Source organism: Eschscholzia californica, unplaced genomic scaffold (assembly GCF_041429995.1).
Source record: "Eschscholzia californica isolate CP2 unplaced genomic scaffold, dmEscCali1.0.p SCAF_2, whole genome shotgun sequence".
NCBI lineage: Eukaryota > Viridiplantae > Streptophyta > Magnoliopsida > Ranunculales > Papaveraceae > Eschscholzia > Eschscholzia californica.
In genome coordinates this window covers 36625439-36639262 of record NW_028238309.1, presented here as the reverse complement: position 1 = coordinate 36639262, position 13824 = coordinate 36625439, and the positions used below count along the sequence as shown (strand labels likewise).

At 38.2% G+C, this 13824-nt stretch overlaps 2 protein-coding genes across 2 annotated transcripts; both read right to left on the bottom strand.

The window, feature by feature from the left end:
• Window positions 1-343: 343 nt before the first annotated feature.
• LOC147557648 (uncharacterized) lies at window positions 344-5802 on the bottom strand. Its single transcript, XM_086658632.1, has 7 exons — window positions 3690-5802; window positions 3425-3543; window positions 1974-2714; window positions 1517-1859; window positions 1280-1433; window positions 999-1089; window positions 344-894 (listed from the first exon to the last, which is right to left on the bottom strand). The coding sequence occupies exons 1-7, from the start codon at window positions 4905-4907 to the stop codon at window positions 777-779; spliced, it is 2784 nt and encodes a 927-aa protein (XP_086514758.1). The 5' UTR covers window positions 4908-5802; the 3' UTR covers window positions 344-776.
• Window positions 5803-7023: 1221 nt separating this feature from the next.
• Window positions 7024-12992, bottom strand: LOC147557647 (Tyrosyl-tRNA synthetase, class Ib, bacterial/mitochondrial). Its single transcript, XM_086658633.1, has 11 exons — window positions 12902-12992; window positions 11413-11710; window positions 11084-11234; window positions 9939-10225; window positions 9757-9853; window positions 9101-9206; window positions 8938-9020; window positions 8501-8646; window positions 8274-8379; window positions 7397-7456; window positions 7024-7299 (listed from the first exon to the last, which is right to left on the bottom strand). Exons 2-11 carry the CDS (start codon window positions 11490-11492, stop codon window positions 7276-7278), a joined length of 1140 nt encoding a protein of 379 aa, XP_086514759.1. The 5' UTR covers window positions 11493-11710; window positions 12902-12992; the 3' UTR covers window positions 7024-7275.
• Window positions 12993-13824: the final 832 nt, after the last annotated feature.

Sequence of the window (13824 nt, the reverse complement as noted above, 5' to 3'; positions counted from 1 at the left end):
TTCGTCATGGTATGAATAATTTTTCGAAAACATGTGTTCAGTCATTTTAGTATTTTCTTAAAGACAATCCATGAATAATGAAATAAATCATTCAGAAGGATTGGGAATCACAAACCCACCCCTGAATTTGTTATTATCTCCTTTGGGCTTTGGGGGATCCCATTGGGAATCATGCAAGCCAAACAAAATTTGGAATGTGATATTCAGGACTCACATTCTATTGTCACGCGCCAATAAAGTAACTTCGACTTTGGCCTATTTAAGTTTCTATATCTAGTTTTATGTAATAGTTTTAAGGTTTTATGGAAAAGCATGTAAAAGAAAATTCAATAAAATCCTAAAATGAATTTTAAGCAGGATCTATTAACCATTTTAGAACACAGATAAGGGTCATCAAAATGTTATCTTTTTGTACAAGTACAAAACTTATATCCATCAAACAAAACAAATACATAAATTTACAAGACAAAATGTATCAAGAATGTATTGTGAGAATAGTCCGACAAGGACAAAAGAAATTGTCCTGACCAAGAATACAATATCTACAACCTGTCCACTCAGAGCCAATGATTCTGGTTAGATGCCCACAAATTAATATGTAAGAATATGCAAATTCATATGTTAGGCTAGCAATATCACAAATTCAATACCAAACTTCCATTATAGGTTTCACAAAATCAAATCCTCCGAAGGAGGAAGAAGGTCGGCTAATGCACCAACCCGTTCACTTGTGTCCCTGCGAGACAAGAGTATTCAATAATCGGTTTATTGTGAGATTAGGTGTCAGGATATGCTCGAACAACGTCTAGAATTGGAGATCTACATATAGGACATCTTCCGCTACTCCATTGCAACTCATGTGCGCATTTGAAACAAGTACACATATGCCCACATCTGAATGACAAGACGAAGAGGGAATCAAAATAGAATGCTAATGGAGGCTAAGAAAACTTTCAAACATAGGCTAAGTGATAAAAAGTGGATTTCACAACAAATACCTGTATAAAAGAGAGTCCACTTGCATTTCGCAGCAAATACAGCAGTTTATTCTCCGCGTTGGTTGCCTTTGCGATGACTCTGTGTCCTCCCCTGCTCGAATGAGATACACAAAAAGAGGACAAAATCCCATATATTAAGATATGATTTGAACTTTGAACGAACATAGCAATAATGAAATTATCGACCAGTGAGGATATTGATCTAGTCCAGCTATGCATCAGAGAATCAAGACCAGAAACAGTGCTTGTTAAAGATATCGTTTATGATAATTTTCACTTACTGGAATGGCTTAAGGCAGCCGAAGGCTCCTTCTTGATGGAATTCTGTAACTTGTCCTGCATACCCATGCAGCTATGTATTGATTTTCGTAGTTCAGACATCTCTTGACTAAGCTGCGCCATGTACCCTCTCAAATCATATATGAGTTCCATTTCCTGTAAATGTCAACCTCATTATTATTTGGTACCAGGGAAAAGATTTCTGGATGTTATTATTGGTACAGGATAAGAAATCTCACAAGGGAATTACGCCTCGTGCATGGGGAAGATTGTTGGCTCTCTCCTCCGTAAGAACGAGATGACTGAGGCTGTTGGAATGATGTAGATGCAAACTGATCATATCCATCACTGGCATTGTTATCTTGATACGCGCTCGGGGATCTCAACCGAGATGGTATGGGTAGTTGCAATGATACGGAATCATCACTCACCTCATTATATTGATTACTGACGGTGGTCTCTTCTTCCTCCTCTTCTTCGGGAATTGAAGTTACCAGATGATTTTGTCTTCCCACGAATCCACAGAGCATGCGGTCCATTCTATCTCGTAAGCTACTAGTAAGGAAGGTTGATACACTTCTTCTGCATCAACAGTCACAACAACTTGGTATCCATAACACATAATTTTATGCATTTAGTGGAGATATATATACATAAAAAGGGATAGAGAAGGGGGACTTTCTGAATAATCGATACCTTTCAAAAAGCTCACGAACTTCATAGTTATCTGAATTATTATCAAGCATGTCACTGTACCATGCTTGTCTACGACCTTCAAAATCACTTACTGAACGAGGAGTATTACCTAGCCAGGTGGTGTTGTCGGATTCCACAAGCTGTTGAGTACCTTGTTCTTCTGTTAGCGTTACTCGCTCGCCACCACCAATGGGTCCAACAAGTGTCTGGATTTCAGTGCCTGGTTCTTCTATTATACCATCTTCTCTGGACCCATTTGAGCTTTCAGCCGATTCATCTTGTAGTTCCCAATCCAAATGGACTATCTCTGAGCTTGGCCCTCCCCAACAATCAATAGATTCCACATGGCTCGGGATTTCAATCTCTGGTTCTTCTGTTATGATATGGACTCCTTGTAAACCATGGGAACTTCTTTCTGGAGTGTCTGCCCGTTGGTTTCTATCAAGTTGGCCTACCTCACCAGTACGTGGCCCTTCCAAAGTAAGGTCTGAACTTTGCCTCTCTTCTTCTTGCAGCTGTTCACTTGTGGATCGAATTGAGTGATGCTCGTGGGATTGGGGGTCGCTCCACTCAAATGTTGATGTAGTGGAAACTCCCGCTTGATTGCTGCCCTCTTGGCCCAGTTTAACAGACTCTTTTGAGTCTCGTGTGTTAATTCTTAATGGTGCAGGAGATCTCAAGCTATCTTCTCTATTATAGACTTTGGTACTGTTCTGCTCAGCTTTTGAGTTAAATCTCTCCCTGATTTTAATCGAAGGATGCATGTCAATGCTAACTCAATAATGGACCAATAATATAGTACTTCAAATTTAATCACGGTACCTTTCTTTTGGTTAATAGAACTTTAGAGTTCATACAAGTTATTTCTGAATAAAAGACGAAGTAAAAAAGCTACCAATAACTTAATAGAGGAGAGAAGTGGGATGGAATCACATACCCACAGGACATGTCAGATGAGTTCTGAAAGCCCCAATTACACTTTTATCTCCGATTGGTTATAAGGTACAACGGAACTCATACAGCCCACGGCCCGGTCGACTTTTTGAAATAATAGGTCCTTTTTTATTGCTTTCATCAAATTGTTGTTTTATTATTAGATAATTATCAGTCTGTTACCTTTTTTAATTAGGTTTTCCCTTTTTGAGTAGGATTATTGATTAATGATATTCTTGTTTCAAGTCCGGACCCGAGAGTTTACAAGAATTGTTTGAGAAATGTTACTTTATTTTAACCGATGCTTTTAATCAATTTGGTGTCAGAACCAAAAGATTATAGAAGAACTAGTGGCGTCAAAAAGGAAAGAAGCATATGCCATATGAATGAGGTCTGCTTTTATGTGGCGGAATATCAAACTTCATGAACAGTCAATAGGAAAGATGAAAGATTCTAGTAGACTGGTTTTTGCACCAACATGGTAGGTCAAATTGAAACAAAAAATGGGTGAGAGAAACCTTAGGTGCAAGATGGTTGGCCGGCAAGGTAATTTGTCCAATTCAGATGTTGTCGAAGCGAGAAGCTGTTGATCTTTAGCTGCCGCTTCACGTTGCAGGACTTTGAGTCTGAGCAATGACTGTTCAGAAACAAATACCACGTTAAATACTTACTCCAGTGTAAAAATAGATGATAGTTTTCTAAAATATATGATAGAAACCTAAGCAAACCAAGACTAGGTGTTACTGTAACCAAAAAAGGAGAAAGTAATGAAATTCAAATAACCTGAAGACGCCCACGCTGGGAGAACCGTGACACAGCATGACGCTCTACTAATCCACTAAGCTCCTTTTTCCTTTCCTGCTCACTTTGCACGAGCAGATCCTTGACTGCATGCCGACCTCTCACACGAGGAGTTATACCAAGATTTATTGTTGTATGGTTTCGAGATAAGGGTTCAACAGAATGCTCTCGACTAGTTTCATCCCTTGGGTGGGCCACAGGACTCGAGGGCTGGCTAGCTGATGTTAGCTTTCTTATAATATCTGCAACTCTACCTCTGTCGCTCTCTCCTACATCAGAAGATTGCCTCTGGAACGATAAATGCGGCCCACTTGGAGCAGTTCGATCAGACTCCCAATCCGAAGATGAGTCTTGGGGAACCGTTATAGCCTCATACATTTCATCATTAGAGTCTTCATTCACTGTTATAGGCTCGTAAGTTGGTACACTAGATTCGCAAACTTCAGATCTCATAAAGGGATCTTCAACATAAGAAGAATCTTCAATATTGTTTACCGGGGAAATATTCCTATTACTACCAGTACTACTACTTCTACTCATATTAGGATTCAAGATAGCCTTTCCAGATTTATTTGGCGACGGAATCGTAGATTCTGCCTCGATATCTTTCCACATTTGAACAAGGGAAGAAGCCCTCAAATTCGGAAGCTCAATAGAAGATTCTGATGCAGTTGGTGAATTATCACTCAAAAATGACGAAGCCCTCGCCCAAACAGACGGGGAACTAGATAGAGCTAATACATCAGCCTCATTTGTTTGCTTCTCAACTGTGTTTATTGGTTCTCCAGCTTGACGGTCAGACCATCGATCCCGTATTCTTGATTGCCTCCTCATTGTTGACACTGTCAAAGATTCACCGGGAACTATTTCCGCCTCCTGGTTGTCGTCATTATCCTTTTCTCTTTCTACCCATTCTGGTCGAAAATTGTGGTTGCTACTATAATTTTTATTTCTCTTTCGAAAACCACGATTAGTAAACCTAGGTCTAGAGCTCTCATTTGAAGAAACAATGTCAGAATCTATGGGCGTTGGAAGGGCAATGCAAGTATGTAAATGATCTCTTACAAACTCCTCAAGGTTTTTACGGATAACGCCTTCCGTTCCTTCTCTTTTTTTCTCTCTATCTCTTATCCTTTGATTATGATCTCTTAAAATACAAGCATATGGTGAAGAAGCAATTTCGATTCTCGAAGAAGCCATTCTAGATTACATATAAAAACAATCCAATTTTCTAAATCTTTCTAATCAACTTCTTCTTTTCCCTTCTCTATTTTTCTTGTTTTTTTTGTTTCGACACAATCAATAAAAACCCATTCTAAATAAGAGGATTTACAAAAGATGAAAAGTGAAAAAAAAAAGAAAACCATAAATAAAAAGTAAAACCTATCTACTTGTCTCTCTCTACTTTCTTTCTTTTTCTTTCTCTAGAAGAATGTTGATAAACCAAGGAACCCATCAATGAGAAGAGAAAATTTTTATCTGTTTCTATCTCTAGATAATATATATGAGAAAGAATACAAGTAGTTAAAAGATTAGGGTTAGGAAAGTAGGAGAGAATGAAACAACAATTACATAAAACAAAGAAGTTGTTTAAGATGATTGTCAAAGCGTAAATTACATATTTTGGATAACTATTAAAACCCATTTTTAAGCTTTCCAAAAACAGAACCATCACCAGATATGAGAGAGAGAGAGAGAGAGAGATGAATGTAGAGCTAAAATTAGGTAAAAGAGTGTGGGAGGATGAAATTGAAGGGAAAAAAACAAACTGACATACCTGGAAGTTCAAGATTGGGACGTTGGTTGAATGGTTAGGGTTTTATTTAACTGCCCTAGAAAATGAAAGGCAGAACTTTGCTTTGGGGAAGAAATACAGAGAGAAGGTGGGTATAGTCGTTGGAATTAGGGATGTTGGTGGCGGGAAAGTTATGTGAGTCGGAGGAACCATGTGTGGAGAGGGAGAAATTCTATTCATCCCTCCATTTGGTCCCTCTCCAACCCTCCGCATGATGTGACGACATATCACTGAAGTATACACTCTCATCATTCTCTCTCCAGTTGCTTCACGCTCAAGTGATATGTCGCCACATCAGGTAGAGGGTCGAGGGAGAGATCAAATAGAGGGGTAAATAGAATTTTGGCTAAAGCCCATCGAAAATGCTAAAGGGCAAAGGGAAAAACGGGGAGGAGCAACCGCAACCAAAAGCTGATGTGGTCCCAAAAGAAAAAGAAAAACGTAACGACTATTTTTCTCTGTATTAAGTTTTAACAGCTGAACGACTAGTTTCTCTCTTAAAATCTCCAACAATATTTTCCCGCTCTCGACAAGCATCCACTTTCTCTATGAACCATGTGATGGCCACTTTCTCTTCTTGGAGAGTAAATTAGGAGGTGACAATTTTATCATGTCACTTCATCTCTCCTGGCGGTCTATGTAAACAAGTAACTTAGCCTAACGTAGTCTGCAATATTAGCTGATCTCTCATACCAATTAAGGTACAGGTAGGTGTTATCCATTCTCTGACAGTGACCAGTTAATTTGGCCTAATATACACTACATTACGACCACCCTTCCAACAGATCCGATGGGACGATTAGGAGACTTAAGCTTCCGGGCCGTGATGGAGGTCGAGCAGACTCTTGCGACAATATACAAAACTACAGTGGCCATTGTCAGACCGAGCCAGACAAAAGTAATGAGCACTTCAGGTTCCAGACATTCGCTCATCGAGCAAAAATGAACACTACCCAAGTAAGGGTGCACATTCGCTCATCGAGCAAAAATGAACACAACCCAAGTAAGGGTGCACATTCGCTCATCGAGCCAAAATGACCACAACCCAAGTAGGGGTGCCCATAACTAAGCAAAAGCTCTTTTCCTCGGCCCATGTTGAGCATAGAGCCTTCAGAGAGGACCTGGTGGTTCACTTTCTCCCTTAACTTATGCATACGACTCCCACACATGATATACACTGACTTACATCAGACCGTTAAACAATCGGACTCGGTCAGTATGCAAGACAAGGCCATGTTTACGTCTGTCCACTTCTATTCAGTCGATCAGATAATGTCTGTCTTAGATATCATGCGCACTAATTCTATTCAGTCAATCGCATAATGTCTGTCTTAGATATCGTATGCCCACGGACTCGATTGGCCTCGGCGGCCGTGGGCATATTCAGTCTTGCAGGCTTTCTTCCCAATCCTACTTAGCTGGGCTGCTTGTAGGATAGCTCCTATGTTGTAGTCGGGTAGATATGTGAAAAGAGGCCCAGGTACAGTTAGCCAACACAAAATCATCTTAAAAAGACCCAGATTTTCTAAGAAAGGTAAAATTTTGTATCATCTTCAAATAACCAAACCAAATACATATATATATAGGATCTTCAACAAAAAACAAGCATATATAGGTCTTGCTTGTCAACAACTAGTTCAGTAGTCCCCAAAAACTCCAATTGCTAGTAAATAAAACTAAGTAATGAATAAATCTAAGAACTCAAAGTCTCAAACTAGTTTAATGTCAGGCAAACATAAATAGTGAAATCGCCTTTTTTTTTCTCGGTCCGTCTCAGTCGGTGGTTACTCGGTAAGTCTACAAAACGAAAAAAATAAAATAAAAGTTAGTTCTGACAAGATGAAAGAGCAAGGCAAAAAAGAGCAAGCATAGATGCAGAAGTATTTGTTCATACCTTGACCCTTTTCAACAAGTCCTTAGCAATGGGGTCGTTGGTGAAATGATCTCGTACAGGCTGCAAAACCATAAAATACAAAAAGGTTAAGATGGTTCAACTATGACATGGATACATCATGAATAATTACTAGTACATGAATTGAATAAACTCTATAACTGGCATCATTAAAGGAATCTTGAGTCTAAAGGCGATATATAGACCCTTAAGGCTATCCCAAGGGCATGAAAGCTCATACTTACCTTTACTTCATTTATACCCCTTAACACAAGTCAATAAATGATAACTTCCAACTCCACCGTAAATCGAACCTCTGACCTCTTGGTTTTCGGGATAGATGCACAGCCAACTGACCGAGCAGTTATTCATATCACATTATTCATAGGATGGAATCAAAAGGAAATGGGCATAACTTGAGCAACAGATACACCACTCCACTCTCAACTAAATAGGAAAGGTATGACACTTTTTTGAAACGGGGAAGAGATACACCACAGAGTTACTCAATAAGGATTAAGAGGTTAATTAGTTTGATTTTTGAATGTCCCATAAGAATACAAGTTGGATTCAGATTATCGATTATAGGGATTGCTATGCGAGAAAGAAAGGTCCAATTTTATTAGTTCAGTAAACATTCACACCTGCAATATATCGGGTTTGAGTTTCTTCTATAATCAAGTCAAATAATGAAATAATATTATGGATATTATTTGGAGAAAGTCAAACATGTATGATGTATCCGATTTTTATACTTCACATAAACCTGCTAGTTTAAGACTTCTTTTATTGCATTTATGGAAGTGTTCCACAGGTTTTGGTATTGGAGCATGAACATCTAAATCTATCCAAGCCAGAGTCAAATGATCATAGTTATTACCTTCAATATCTTGTTTATTGCCTTGGACAGAGCCGGCTTGAGATCAGCAGGATGCAGCACCTCCCCTTCATAGTCAACAATTAGTTCTTCAAAGCTTTTGAAGGTCCTGAATAGAAAAGGGAAAAAATAAGCAGTCACAAATAAATCTTGTACAATAGGAATGAAAAAACTAGATAGTAATATGGTGACTTTATATAAATGTGAAGTGATTCGAGGATGAAATTTACTTGTTTCCTCCATTTTCTGCACGTCGCTCCACGACAAACTCTCCGAACCATGGAAAGACAATGTACTGTATGTACTCCAAACATGGGTTTCCTACCACAATTTTTGGAGGGCAGTACGCTTTCTTTATCTTCACATTAACTTCTGCCTGCGACATCAACAAAGCGTTAAATTATGATAACAACGAAAGGGAAGGAAAAGGAACAAAGGTGTTCAAATTCTCATCAAAACCACGAATTGAAGTGCAAACGATCGTGAAGGAGATACAAAAAAAAAGGACACCAAAATAAAACTCATGGGAAGAAAGCATAAATTTGATTACTTCCTGCCTCCTCTTTTTTGTTTCAAAATCCCATTCATAACTAATTTATTTCCTATACAGTTCACAAAACTATGTTCTTGCAGAACTCCATTTCTTGCATCAAATTTCATGCAATACCTCTTCATCTTCCATGTAAATGGAGGATGATGGGTTACTTTTCGACATCTTCTCTTGCCCTTGCTGCAAACCAGGTAACATGTCTGCGTGAAACCAAGAATCAATTAAAATTTAAATCTACTTAAGGAACCAAACAGTGAAGAAGGTATTAGCAGTAGAATACGGTGTGACAAGATGATCGGCTTGTTCTTTCGCTTGATAACATCGCAGTACTCTCTCGCGAGCACATTCACTTTCCGTTGATCCATGCCCAGCTGGCAGATATCAGCCTGTTAAAAGTCAACAGGTCAATGTTGTGGTTGCACGAAATGGTGAACTTCTCACTAATATGGTTTTTAATGTCTGAAACACTTAGATTCAAAAGTTGGGAGTAATGAAAAATAACAAAAGCATTTAAAATAAGAAGAAAAAACTCTACCATTAAACTCAAATTTACACAAGAGAATGGCATGAGAGCCATAACACTGATGTTACACTTCACACTGCAGATTCATGAATATGAAATATATTACGAAGGCGTTTGCTAAAAATTCGCTTGTCAAGGATACCTTCACACAGCATATCTCTCTGGGTACCAGATAAACAGTCCATCGAATAATTGAAACGATGATTGAATCCAACAGTAATGATTTCTATGGAGGAATTCCGACATAGAAAAGTATCCCTTACCCACTAAATATACTTGCAATTACTACAAAAAGTTACCTATACACAGATGAACCTAAAATGATAGTGCAGAAATTTGCTTCACTAATTTTTCAAGGTAAAGCATTGGATGCACATTAAATCGTATCATCCAAAAAAGAAATGAAGTAGCACCTTCAGAAAAAATACATCAGCACATTGCATGCAAGGGTACATAATCTGAGCGGCAGACAACTCATACTTCTCGTCGCGACCCATAATCTGACCACACCTACAAAATTATAGCACGTTATTTTCACAAAGTAAATCAGAAATAAGCATTTAGCAATTTAGACATTCGGATGCCTAATTTTCACCTTACTATCCTTGAAAGCGTGTTGTTCCGAGCAATGTCCATCACGATAGGCCAGTACTCATGTGACCGTGAGTTTATTTCTTCTGAAGACCATAAGAACTCCACCTTGTCAAGGTTTCTCAAACCCATAGCCTTCCAGATCTCGATTAGATATTTTCCAACAGTTTGGATTTTTTTCAAGTCACCCCCCATTTTATTGTTTAGCTGGGCAAACCAATCTGCAATCCATATTTTTACTCTGCACCCAGCATCTGTCAGTTTATTCACATTTATCGCCTTCATTACACCCTGGTCATATTTAACAAAAAAAAACATTCAGAATAATATCCTCAAAACGCAGATCAATGAAGATAAATAGAATCATAAATATAAGCAACAACTACAGATCCTAGGAATTTCTGAGTTACAGGAAGCATTGCAAAATTGTTCCGCTCTGGCATTTAAAATTGATTGGCATTTAAAATTGAGTTACAGGAAGCATTGCAAAATTGTTCCGCTTTGGCATTTAAAATTGATTGATATGGATGCCCGGTACCGATATCTTACGCCACACGAGATTTTGGAAAAGGCCAGAACGAGTATATGACTACAAACATATATATGTTCGTCTAGTTTTCGGGAAATACATATTTTCTATTGTTATAGTTATTTGGTCCTTCACTTTTACTTATATTAATTTTGGGACCGACAATTGTTCGATTGTATGGAAAAGATGTTAGACCTATGGTGGTTTGTTATGGTCCTAATACGATTATAAGTTTACAAAATCGTACATTATATCTACCGAAGTGACTGGATTATCCAAAAAGAATGTCTGGGTATCCCAAACCGGTGTATCTTATACGGCACAAACTTCTAAAGCAGCCATTTCTCATCAGATTAGTGGAGAAGATTAACTAACACAGTACATGGTAGCCCACCAATTGAAAGGAATAGATGTAAATCGACTATAAAACAGATATCATGACAAACAATATCTAAATGGGGGTGAAATCTACTTGGTGGCCAGTCTGAAGAATTCATATTTATACCTAATTAACAGGAAATGCATGAAAGTAAGAGGATTTGAAATTGAGTTGCACAAAAGTAATGAAATCTATCCTTCCCCATGAAAAGAAACGAAAATCAAATCCTTATGTAGTAAACCTGAGCGATGTGCATTCGTCCAGAAGGTTCAAACCCATCATAGCAAATCGGTTCAGGCTTCTTAGCAAGCAGATTCATTAGTTCATCATTCTGTATGCATTCTTCACCTATGCTTCTTATTAGCCGGAACCTCTCTTCTAGGGTTAGAGCACTAAAAACATAAACAAATCAAAAAAATAAAAAAAAATTATCAATCAATAATCCATACTAGACAGATAAAGATATAGGGAAAAAAACCCTAATTTAAGTGATTGTTGTACTGGATGAATCTCAGTAAGATAGGTCGAGAAACAATTTCATTTTACAAAAAAAGAATCTGAGTGACTTACGTTTTAGGAGCTTCTTCAACTGGTCCTCCACCATCTTTTACTCCTACTTCTGGATTAGTCGTTGGGGGTACGTCCGCCATGATCAGGAAACTTCTTCTCTCTCTCTTCCTCTTTCTCTTTCTCCTTCTCTTTCTCTCTCTATCTTTCTGGTGAACTCAGTCTGAACTGAAGAGAGCGGGGTTTTAAGAGTTCTGACCCTAGCGGGGAGTTTGTTCACTCGCTATAATTAAGGTTAAAGAAATTGGCGTAGGTTAAAATTTACTCCTTTAGTGAGAAGGTCGTGCAATTTAAATAATTTCTTTTGGTGGCCAATACGTGGACAACCAATTTGCTTATACGGACAACTATTTTAAGTGGACAACCTTGAAGAATTAAAATTTTTATATGGACAACTCATTTTAAGCGGACATCTCTCTATGATTTTTCTTTCATGTCCTCTACGAATAAAAGTTTTTTTTAGCGACTAAATCTGGGATCTAAAATCAAATATCCAACTTTATTTTTTTGTTCTTTATGATCAACAACTTTGTCGATTACTTAAAAAAAAAAAACTTTCTCCGACGACTACCCACCCTGTTGAGATTCTTCAATCTTCGTCACTCCCTCTTCATTTAGGTCACTGCTAACACATCACCTCATCTTTCTCCTTCCTTTCTCTTTAAAAGGTTTCCTCTTTGCCGATCAGCCGCCAAAGGGCTTCTTCCCTTGCATTTTCTTCTCTGTAAAAATCCAAGTGATTGTAAAAATGGCCCTTATAAGTTGTGGAAAGAGAAGATCATATTTTTATTCCTGTGCAAATTGTGCAATCCAATTAATTGTGAGAAGAACAAATAATACTGATCTTTCCATCTTTTCATTTTTTTAGAGTTCTTTCCTAGCTGGTTCAGAATCAAAAAAAAGTTAGCCCAATTGATTTTTAGGGTTTTCTTTAATCGGAGTCTCTAAAGCCCACACTGGAATGACTATAATTCATGGAATAAAATGACTGTAGAAGAAGGTATTGGATTGAAGAATTCGATCTTAATGCTTCCAGACCTTTGGGTAGATCAAGAATCAAAATTTGAGACCCAGCAAACCCTAGCAGCAGAAGAAACATGTTAACCCACTCCATTACTGAAGCCACTCCATTGCTGAAGCAATCCGTGGGAATCATGGTCAAACAAGCCCTCAATAGGTGAAACACTCAATTGGTGGTGGTGGTAGGTGAAACCCTCCATAGGCGGTGGTGGTGGCGGCTGAAAATAGGATGAAGATGGTGACGAAGTCATGAAGATTAGGAAGAAAATGAAAAATGAGAATTTAGTTTGTATCCTTCCATTTGATGGTCTCTTCCACCCGAAGTCCTTAGATTAATTGGCGTTAATATTAAAGTTCTTGTAGAATTGTCCCCTTAGTAAATCAAAGTCAATTAAGTCAAAAATATTTGACTGGGACCGGACTCGAAAATAGTTGTCCATATAAGAAAATTGGTTGTCCACGTATTGGCCACCTTTCTTTTTTCAATATTAAATGTTCAAGAGGCTCATAACGTGGAAAGAGCTATTACTTGGGCGTCACGTTACTCAGCCAGAATTAAAAAAAGAGTTAATTCCTATATGGCCCCCTACTTTGTGACCAGCTTCAAATATGGCCCCCAAAATTCTGTAAATTCAAATATGACCCCATTTTTTGATGTAATTGTCCTAACTACCCTTCCTTTAAATCCTTTTTCAAAATTAAAACTAAAAGTAAAATCTTAATTCCAACCCATTTCCCTCTCCACCACACATCTCTCTCTATGTCAACTCTCTCTCTCCACATCACCTCTCTTTCCAACTCACCTCTCTATCTCTCCAACTCACCCCTCTCTCTCTCTCCAACTCACCTTCATCTTCTCCGATTGAAGTCGCTTGCCGGAAAATTTTCCGGCCGACGACCTTAAATTTTTTTTTTTCGGGAGGTCGCTCCGGCCGGCAACTTCAATCGGAGAAGATGAAGGTGAGTTGGAGAGAGAGAGGAGTGAGTTGGAGAGAGAGGTGAGTTGGAAAGAGAGGTGATGTGGAGAGAGAGAGTTGACATGGAGAGAGATGTGTAGTGGAGAGGGAAATGAGGTGGAATTAAGATTTTATTTTTATTTTTAATTTTGAAAAAGGGTTTAAAGGAAGGGTAGTTAGGGCATTAACTTAAAAATAGGGGTCATATTTGAATTTACAGAAATTTGGGGGCTATATATGAAGCTGGTCACAAAGTAGGGGGCCATATAGGAATTAACTCTTGAAAAGAAAATAGAAAATTTCCTTAAATTCACAACTTCCTTATTCTCCTCCACTTTCTCGAAACCTTAATAGGGTTTGATTACCCTATTTTTTCAAGGGGGGTTGGGCAACTTGACCCAAAACAAGAAGTAGGTCCATTGCAGGAAAAGAATAAGGG